At 44.4% G+C, this 10,896-nt stretch overlaps 1 protein-coding gene across 3 annotated transcripts in view; it reads right to left on the bottom strand.

The window, feature by feature from the left end:
• Positions 1-272: 272 nt before the first annotated feature.
• Positions 273-10,896, bottom strand: part of jph3b (junctophilin 3b) — a 29,375-nt gene continuing 18,751 nt past the window's right edge. For 2 of the 3 annotated variants that reach the window (XM_053426883.1, XM_053426885.1), the window contains 3 exons: positions 7,963-8,087; positions 6,009-7,003; positions 273-353 (listed from right to left, as the gene is read on the bottom strand). In XM_053426883.1, the coding sequence (XP_053282858.1) occupies positions 273-353; positions 6,009-7,003; positions 7,963-8,087 (1,201 nt within the window). The remainder of the gene's footprint in view (positions 354-6,008; positions 7,004-7,962; positions 8,088-10,896) is intronic. The other variant, XM_053426884.1, reaches the window with a different exon arrangement.

Below are 10,896 nucleotides of genomic sequence, written 5' to 3'. Positions count from 1 at the left end.
CTCACTTGAGTCTGTAGGTGAACTACTGACGCTCACTCAAGTCCATTTCCTGGACTCTGTTGTCTCCCTCTGGGCCGGTTCATCCCTCGTTCATCCACTTCCTTGCAGCCGGAACCAGCGGTGGCGGCGCCGCTCCTCGGTTCTGGTCGAGCTCCAGCCGGGTGGCAGTCCTTTCACCAGGAGCACGGAGGGGCGGCAGACTCGACATGACACTCACATGAATTTATAGTTGTTGTAGCATAGATAGGCCGACTCTGAAAGCAACGCTGTCTTTAAATAAAAAAGTGAATAAACAAAATAGCCACTCCGATGTTGAGCAGAATCACCATGACTACCAGGAAAGAGCTGTAGGCCTGCGTGGGAGAGAGAGAGACACAACGGGAGCATGTCAATAATAAGAACACACAAACACACACACACACACAGTATATCTAACACATACAAATATAAACACACAATCCTTTATACTCGACGAAGAATGAAACGGCAAAATCATTTGAATCAACTTAACAAGTAGGATAAACAGAACAGTAAGATGAACTGAAGAGAAAGTCAAACTGCCTGTTTGTTTGTTCTGTGGTGACGCTGGCGGCAGTTTTAACTATTTACATTCACGGCATCTTTAATGTGGTCACATGACTAATCACATATATACAATCAGAGCTGAAGTAGAAATTTACCCCAAAGTTTGAAAAAGAACAAACCTTCTTTTCAGTCTTTTTTTTCTGCACCGACATATGTAAATGTATTTATAAAAAAGTTACTTTTATTTGATTCTTTGTATCTACAGGAGACATTAACATTTGAAACCAACAACAATCTGATACAATGTTTGAATAAATGCCGTATATTAATATAGATTACCTATTGAAAATAAAAAACTGGTCAATCCGAGATATCAAGTGATTTTTCACAATAAGGACAATTAAGTACATTGACACTGACAAATTATTGCCAGAATGAAATGTGAATAAAAGCTTATTCTATAGCTTATTAAAAAATGTCCCCTGTTAACATATTACTTATCCTGATGATATTTTGCCATCACTACAAAGGATGCCTGAGGTTTCTTAGATTTTAATGTTTCACTTTCAAATAAAGTACTTTCTGCTTTAATAGTTTGATAAGTACTGGTTCTTCATTGTGTTACTGGTTATTAAGGCTCATCCAATAAAATAAGTACATGGAAAAATGACCAAGCAGCAATGACGACATATGTACACAGTTCTGGTTTGAAGGAGCAATTTGCATCTTATGATTAATAATAATAATATAAAATAAAGATTCAATCCTGAGTCGATCCCACAGGGAATCCCACCTTCTCTGACAGAGAGGTCAGAGGTCAGGCTCGGCTGCAGAGCAGTAGCCTGCAGCTGGTCCTGAGTCAGTGTCTTGCTCAGTGACACTTCAGCAGATGCTGGGTGACAAGCTGGGTCGTGTGGGTGAAGGCCAGTCGTTCTGACCACCTGTCCACTCCAGGTGAATATGTGAATCCAGTATATTAACTTACATTCACATTGATGCAGCTCTTTTTTTTCAACCCCATGTAGAATCTTGTTTTACTGGTATTAGCATCGATTGAGAGGAAATAGTTTTTAATTACGTCTAAATCTAAAATAATTTGAACAGGAGCTGCAGTTGGAGGATGAAGCATCAGTAACATTACACACTGATGTTTAGCTGCATTAGTCCAACGTGTTGTAACTGAACGTTTCCAGAGCCGCTGCTAACGAGGTTTCTGCTGATGAACCTGGTGAAGGCTTATCTCAGATCTGTGTCACAGTGATTACCGGACCACAGGTGGATGAAATCCTCTGATCGTCTGCAATTCCTCAATCCATTCAGTGAGAGAAATTTATGATTTATAATTTATATAGCCGCACACGCTGTTTTACTGGAATAGAAATATTCATAAAACATTTCATGTGGTCTCAAGTGTTGGGTTGAATACCGAATAATTAGATTATTTTTCAATCTAATTATTTAATTTGTGCAAATAACACAATCATTCACAATTAGTATTTTGAGTGATTAAATAATTTGGAAACTCTCAGATCTTAATGATGGTTCCTTCTTTCCTTCTTGCCCAGAGTCAGAGGACGGTTAAGTGTTTTTAACTGTTGGATGTTGGTGATTTGTTATTGTTTGTTGAAATCCTCTTCCTGTGAAAGCCATCAATAAATAAAGTCATCTGAAAAACTAAAAAAGCCAACGTCTGTGGCCCTCGCAGGTAATAAACACGAGCAAATGAAATGATTGGCTGCCTCCTACTCACTCCACCTTACCTCATTCGTTTTGAGGGGAAACAAATGAAGGTGTAGGAGTTTAATGTTGATGGATTTAATCACATTATTGCCTCCTTACATTTATTTATATCCGTGTTCTATAGTAATGTAATATTATATCAATCAATTTCACGCTGCAGTGACTCATATAGCGCTCGGAAATTTTCTACAATTACTGTGTTTCTTCAGCCCTCCAGTGTGACTAAGTGATTTCAGACTTGACAATGAAAACACTGAATGTTATTTACTTTTCTACGACAGAACTGATTTATTCTTAATCCTCGTGGTGAGTAAATCCAGAGAAACGCACAGAGCAGAACTCTTCAGCTGGAAGCAAAGATCAGGTTAAATATAAACCCACTGAATGTGTGACTGCTCGTCGGGTGTTCGATTTCACCATTAGCTCCGTTTTTAAAGCACTTTCTTCTGAGGATGCCAGATTTTTACCTTTACAGCACCTTTTAAAGTCAAATTATCAGGGAGGTAGTTTAAACCTTGCCTCCCACTTAGAGCACACTTCTTTCTGGCTTGGTATTGAACATCGGCAGCAGATGAAAACAGTGAGATGTAGAATCATCCTTAAGGTACTGGACTGAATACTTCCTGTTGCAACTGGTAAACTATTATTATAATTTTTACCCTTTTTTGGCACTAACTTTGTAAAGACCACATCTACTAATCTAAATTCTGATGCCATCGTAAAACATGTCCCCATCATATTAGAAAATGCTGCAAACATATCTCTGACACAGTCACAGAGACCTTTGCGCGCCTTCATCACAATAGAGCTCTTCACTGTAATATTTTCTATTGTGGCGTCTCAATGAAAGATTTCGATAAACTGCAGAGCAGCGGAAATGTGCACACACAGATTCTTCTTTGTACATTTTCAGATTCTTCTCTTGGGTTTGAAGTAACTCATTGACCTGGTAATTAAATACATGTCAAACATGATGTAAAGATGTATTCCTGCAAATCCGTTAATTTACATTGCACTGTTCTTTCAGTTATTTCATGATCCATCATTAAAGGGATTTAGTTTTAAAGTTCCAGATAGAAATCTGCAACCAGCATCTCCACACGCCAAGAAAAAATGTCCTTTCCAAACAGACACTGCACTTCTTCTTAAAAAGCAACTACATCTACGTCCTGAAACCACTGGAGAAACAGGTTCTAGTGCCTCTGATCCTCCAGCTGCACAATGTGTTGACATTTCCTCTTGAAATCTTTAAGATGTGCGTATCTTAAAGTCACTGGTTTACCTGCAAAGCCACGACTCATATTTAAATGTAATATCAATTCTTAGAACTCACTGTCATCTTGTTAAGTGATGTTACCGCGGGCCAGGGAAGGTTCTTTTGCCCGGGACACATCTCGCTGTAATTACGAACATCTCTGTGTTCCGTGATGACGACTAGTTGATGTCTTTTGTGTCGACACAGAGGTGCGGTGCTATTTCGGTACAGAGGTGTCATGCTGCACAGGATACTGTCACAGAGGAAGCATCTTTTTTTATTGTTTCTTTAGCATGGGCAATCCTGCATGGCACGCACGGTATAAATAGCGTTCATCAGATTGATTGATTTAGGGGGACCTGTGTGTGTGTGTGTGTGTGTCTGTGTGTATGTGTGTGTGTGACTGCACCCGTGTTCTCATGGTTTCCGTTGCGCTCCCTGTGTATATTTATCTAAGTGTGACAGTATCTGTGTATGCTGTGAACCTGTCTTACACAAATCTCACTTGCTCCTCTGCAGCTACAAACACACACACACACACACAAACTCACACATACACACACACACACACACACACACACACACACACACACACACAAGCACCCCACCTCCACTCACCCTCACCTCCTTGTCACTGACAGACGCCCACCGATTGGCCGCTGTTGAAGCCAGGCATAAGCTGTTCCCTAGCAACAGAGCGCTGGTTAACCAATAGGGGGCCGTCTGTGAGGAAGGGGCTAGTTTGCCAATCTGCTGTTACTAAGGTGCACAGAGGACCGCTGAGGTCTGTGTGTGTCTGTGTGTGTCTGTGTGTGTGTGTGTGTGTGTGTGTGTGTGTGTGTGTGTGTGTGTGTGTGTGTGTCTGTGTGTCTTAGATAACCAACTTAACTCAGAGTCATCACATTGTTTCAAGCACATTTATATTAACAGGAACAAGTTGTGATGAGCTATATTTAGCAGTCTACACACTATACTAAATTGTGCATGTTTATGTGTGTGTGTGTGTGTTTAGAATGTGCTCAGTATATATATATACTTGTGACACTAGATGGTGAGGTACTGTACATAAAGGAGTAGTATTCTCTTACATGGTTTGCAGTTTTCGCTTCTATTGAATTGTATATATCAGTGTTTTATATCATGACAAAGGTAATATTGCATAACCACTGAATTTATTTTTGATATCTGTAATATTATATGATCACTATTTTTATGTATATTAACTTTTGATATCTATAATGTAACATATGTTTATAATGCAACGTATGTTTTAAATGTTTGATATTGGTATTTAATGTTTTTTTTTAAATGTTTGATATCTGTATGTATGTGTTAAATGTGAACCCCACTAAAAGTAGCTCTGTCTTAGGGTAGAGCTAATGGGGATCCTTCTAAATAAACAAATATATACGTCTGTAGCGTATATATTCAATGTGTGGTTTTCACTTTCCTGTTGGTTTCATTAGCTAATGCTGCGGTTGTATTATCATCCAGGATTACTGTGGTTGTGTCCGTCCACCAGCCCGAACCAAGACGTAGCCAAAACATTACATTATAACGTTGTGTAATCCTGCCCCTGCTTGCCCATAACACAAAAAGATCTTTCTTTATTTCACAAGGTTAAACGCTGCGGCTCGCCCAACCAGGATTATCTTAATATGTGGGATAACATTGTGTTATGTCACTGGGGATGGGATGTATCCTCATGACAGTGGGCAAGTAATCCTTTTAGTCAAATCAATGTGTGGCAGTGACATGACAGATATGACAAACGCACCATACAGCTGCTGTCCAGCGACACATGTCGGCCCAACAGCCAATCAGAGGTTCCAGCTGATCAAATTCAGAGATGCTAGAATCAATGATTTCATGTTAATTATTAATTAACATGTAAAGGGTTGTGGGTTGGGAAAGATGATCGCTATCGTTATAGCTTCAAGGGGATTTAAAGTCATTTTTATTTTTACTTTACTCTTTAGTCTCTTTTCCAGCAAATAACATCTGGTTCTTGATCCGGTTCTGTTCCAGACTCTTGGATCCTCGGTGCTTCTGAGTGAACCAGCCTGTGTTTCCACTCGTTTTAAGTGAATTGCAATCAAGGATGCATTATTAATAAAGGCCATTGTGTTTATTACCTGCACGTGTTGTAGCACTGATGTTGTATTTGACCGCTGCGTTTTCTTTCTCTCTAACAATTTCTAACAAATCTGTTTGACTAAGGCCCCACCCGAAACAGAGAGAGATCATTGGCAAAGGATTATGGGATACGTAGTTCCTTCACTCTTTAAATAATAATATAAGCAGTCTTGTAATATTGCCTTTTTTTTATGTTTCCAATTTTTCTTTTGCTCTGAATCAAATGTTTCATGGTCCTGATTCATCTCTGAGCCGGTCGGCAACAGCCTTAAAACTCTTTCATCAGGTTTTTTGCAATGTGAATGTATAAAATAACTTAATGACGGAGGTGTTGGTGCAGTGTGAGTCTTACCGAGTTGCCTTTGCTCAGCGTGAGGCTTTGGTCCTGCTGCCCCAGTGAGATGGGTGAGGACTTCAGAGGGGGGGAGAGGGTGAGGTCCCGGCGCAGAGGCCGAGGATCCATCTTCTCCCCCGGTCTGTCCAGCTTGTGCGATGAGTCTTTCCCTCCCTCCTTCCCCTCTCGTCCTTCCCTCCCCTCCCTCCCGTCACGGTTCTTGTGTCTCTGTCGCTGCACCGCGTGCGAGCGCCCCTCTCCGTGAGCGTGCCCGGGCCTCTCCTCCCCGTGCCCATGGGGCTTGTGGGTAGTGGAGTCCCTGGGCTGTAAAGGCTTCATCTCCATCTCGTAGTTACTAATTTTCTCCTCGTCCTGCTCCAGCAGCCGCCCCCCCCTGCTGTGCACGCCCCTGTGTCCTGACGTCCAGGAGGCCGACGAGGACGACTCCGTCCACCGGTCCCCTCTGACCTGTCTGTGATTGGATGAGCCGTGCTCCCGTGACTTGTGATTGGAGGAGCTGTGTTTGTGTCCGTTGGTCCGACTCGCTCCACGTCCACTGACCACAGCTCCTCCTTTTGACAGCACCCCTCTCCTCTTGTCCTCAGTCCAGCTGTTGGCCCGCGGGAACTCCCCCTTCCCTACTCCTCCTCCGCTGCCTTCACCTCCTGCACTACCTCCCTCCATCATCACCTGGATCTCTGTCTTCCCTCCAGCCGCAGCCTTCTCACTCCTCTCTGCTGCCTCCTTCGCCTTGTCTGCATGGTCCACAGCGCCCTGCCGTAGGAAGCGGGCGCTCTTGGTGCGCTGGGTCGGCCGGGCAGGGGGAGGCGGAGTGTGAGGAGGCGAGGAGGACGGGGGACTGAGGTCAGGGGTGGCTGCGTCATTCGAGGGGTCGTCAGAGGCTGCGCTCTTCACGTACAGATCTGGGCTATCGGCTGTGCCGGCGCTGCTCGACAACCCCTCGCCCTCCACCTCACTGGACACCTGACGTTTGGGACGCTGCACCTCCATACCTGCCAGAGACATCACAAAGACAACAGGGAGGAGGTGAAGCTGTGAAGCACTGATTACTTGCTTGAAAGACATGATAGCACAACAGGTATCAGTGCAAACACCAACACAACGCAGACACAAAGGGAAAGTCAGTAAAAAGCAATCGATAAAATGTAGCAGACTCAGACAATGAGGTTCATAAAGACGTCACAGGATTCGAGGGATTGCAGCATTAAAGGGGCGAGTGTTCCATAAAGTGGGGGCCACAGCTCGAAAGGCACCGTCCTCGGGTTTTATTGCAGGTTTGAGGAACAGCAGACATTTAGCTTCTAAGAGCCGGTTGACCGAATAAGGGAGGAAAAGGTCAGAATGTGTTTGACCCTGTAAGGCTTTAAGAGTTAGGACCAGTATCTTTTAAAAGGATGCAGAATTGAATTGTGTGAAGAGGAAAGAACTGCTGTGATATTCGATCTCTGTGAATTTCTTGTTAGAACACGAGTAGCAGCATTGTGGAGAAGCCAAACACTAATTTGAATCTGACAGTGAGATGAACTCATCAGTTTTAAACAACTCAATACAACAGGAAACAGAATAACAGAATAACAGAATGTCATCGGCAAAGAAAATGAAGAGAGATGCAACTAACACCCAACGATCTGTCCAAGAGGCAGCATTCTGTGTGTAGAGTGTGTGTGTGTGTGTGTGTGTGTGTGTGTGTGTGTGTGTGTGTGTGTGTGTATGTGTGTTTGTGTGTTTGTGTGTGTGTGTCACGGTGCATGTTCTTGTGGGTTGGATACCTGCAGTGCTGTACGAATGTGACTGACAAAGACAGAGACACAAAGCTGGAGGGTGGTTGGCACTGACCTTTATCAACAACCCCCCCCACACACACACACACACATTTATGTGCTCATACATGCGTAGGCACAGTGGCACACGTGTTGTGTATATCTCTGCCCATGTGTGTGTGTGCGCTCACCGTTTCCTGGGTGCTGGAAGGAAGGGGAGAACTGCTTGGCGGTGACCCTGGCCATGCGACTCTCGTCCTGGGCTTTCTGAGCCGCTCCCATTGCTGCCTCTGCTTTCCCCTGGGCGTGGGCCGTCCTGACACAGAGGACACAACAGAACTGGTTCAACAAACAGAGCAAATGTTCATTTTACAACATTTCAAAATGAGAAAAAGCCGGATAACGATATCGTGCACATGTTAAAGTCCCTTCATAGTCCATTTCTAGGGGACTTGCAGCAGGAGTTGAGATGATTTCTACAGTTTAAGCGATCATGTGACTGCAGCTCAGACAGCAAAGGTTTAAACAACAGCTGTTTTGTTTTCTAATTAGTCTTTTGTTGTACAAACATCTGGCATTTTCTTGGGGGGACGAGTTTTGCAGTAACAGACAGTAAATCATGGTGACTAATTGTTTTAAGAACAAAGTACAGTGGAGATGATGAGAAACAGAACCCAAAACCATTGTCCAAAAGTGCTGTGGAGGAAAAACTCCAGAGGAAATGACCTTTGGAACAATAATCTCCAATAAAGCACCTCGGTGTGTTCAGGTCCCCACTGACAGAGCTGGGATTGGTGGGTGAACCCAGGTTTAACACACACAGGATGCTCACCAGCTCACCCCCATTATCTTTGTACTGGTTTGTTGTGTTTAGGTGACGATACTTTGAAAGTTCAGCTCAGTGTGTGAAAACTAAACATTAGTCAAAGAAGCTTCTGATGACCTGGTTGAGGCCCATTAGAAAACAAGATGTGACCATCAGCGTCCAATGCACTGAACATCTTGACTAGTGAGGTAATGAGAAGCTGCACTAAGTTCATCTTCTAATGAAGCCAGGATGAGCCCATGAGAGAATACAGCAGGAAATCATCTGTTGGATTCAACAATAGATGATTGAAAACCTCAAGGAGAGGGACTTGTCCATTGTCCAAACATTTTCTGGAGCTAATGTCTTAACACAACTAATTTCACCAAGTTTCTCTGTCTGTCTGTCTGTCTGTCTATCTGTCTTTCTGTCTGTCTATCTGTCTGTCTGTCTGTCTGTCTCTCTCTTTCTGTCTATATGTCTGTCTGTCTGTCTCTCTTTGTCTGTCTATATGTCTGTCTGTCTGTCTCTCTCTCTGTCTGTCTGTCTATCTGTCTCTCTCTTTCTGTCTATATGTCTTTCTGTCTGTCTGTCTGTCTGTCTGTCTGTCTGCAGGATGTCTCACATGCCCTTTATCTTACTGCTCCTCGACAGCCTCCATCTCAAATCTCTCTCTCTCTTTCTTTTATTTCCGCCCGTGTTCCTCTTGGCCTCTCTCTAATTGCTCCCTCCTTCTTCATCACAATCCCCGTTTCATCTGCCTCCCCCCTCTCTCTTTCTCTCTGCTTGTATCAAACACATCTTTTCCCTCAATGACAACCACCGTCTCTGTGTCTCTGTCTTTCCGAGGGCTCTCGACTCGTACACAAAGGCCTCTCCAAACCCTGCATCCTCCTCCTCCTCCTCCTCCTCCTCCTCCTCCCTCCATCCTGATCTGCTCTCACTGGACAGTAACAGTCTTGATGCAGTGTTGCATGTCGATGGCTATTGATTTCTCTTTCCCTCTCTGCCTCTGTGTTTCTCTCTGCCCCTCTCTGCAGCCTCTGCCAGCGCCGCTGTGCCCGGCCCACAGTGTTCTCAACACCAGCGTGTGTGAGTGCACGCCTGGCGTTGGTGGGGGAGTCGAGGTGTGAGGAGGGGGGAGGGAGGCAAGCTCTCCTTTTCACATGAGGCCATCACATGTAGATGTTTTTTTTTTTTTTTAAAGAAATACCATATTTACAAAGGTTAAACGTCACATAGCACTCTCTCTCTCTCTCTCCCTCTCGTCCTCCATCGTCTCTCCATTCACAACTTGCTGCCCCGCTCCCCTCGGCCCCCGGGAACAACCTGTGTCTGGATCAATCAAACTGCCAGGAGAGAAAGGAGCTGCCTGTTCAGAGGACGCTTGATTACACAACACAACATCCTGTCCAAAAGAGAAAGGAGAGAGAGATCACGGACGGAGGGCAAGAAGAGACGGGGATGGGGGGGCGGGGGGTGGGGGGTTGGGGGGGCATGTGGCAAGGGAGAGGTGCCGAGGGGGAGCCTTGTAATGGAGAGAGGCAGCAGGAGAGAGTGAAAGGGAAGAAAGAAGATGGAGTTAAAAGGTGTTACGTATTCACCATCAATGAATCATTACCAGATTAATTGTGAGACAGCGTAATTACAGCGCTGCCCAAAAGTCTGACAGCCTCCATTAAAGCCAAGGGAGGGGGGGGAGGGAGGGTGGGGGGGGGGGGACCAGCAGCATCGTCATCTTCACGACAGGGAGGCTGAGGGATTGAAGGGAAATTTTTTTACCAGTCGAATAAAACAGAGCTTCATGTTGTTCCTGTGATCGAGTCGTATTCAGTCGAAAGAAGAAGAACCCGCTTCGTGGTTTTCTGATTTATTTGTTTACGATATTTGATCACACAACAATTAATGTGTAAAAAGCTAATGAAGGCACAAACTGTTTAATTAACACTGCTGGTAGAAGTGAGATCGTGATGGTGGACACGTTGGTGGAAGGGACAAAAAAAGAGATAGAGGACAGGGAAGTTGACGAGGACAAAAACAAACAGAGGATGAAAGACGGCCGCACAGAATGAGGGGGGGTGAGAGACCGGGGGGGGGGGGGGGCTGGGGGGGGTTACTCGAGGACTCGAGCTAATGTCTGAGCTCCTCCGTCACGTCACTCGGAACCAGCTGTTGATGATTAGGATGATTCATACCTGAAAACCAACAGATCTTTCAGGTTTAGTGTGTTTGCTAATAGTGTGTGTGTGTTTGTGTGTGTTTGTGTGTGCGCGTGTGTGTGTTGTGTGTTGTGTGTTTGTAGGCTTGCTGATGAAACAGT

Source organism: Pleuronectes platessa, chromosome 7 (genome assembly GCF_947347685.1).
Source record: "Pleuronectes platessa chromosome 7, fPlePla1.1, whole genome shotgun sequence".
Lineage (NCBI taxonomy): Eukaryota > Metazoa > Chordata > Actinopteri > Pleuronectiformes > Pleuronectidae > Pleuronectes > Pleuronectes platessa.
This window is presented reverse-complemented; position numbering and strand designations above follow the sequence as displayed.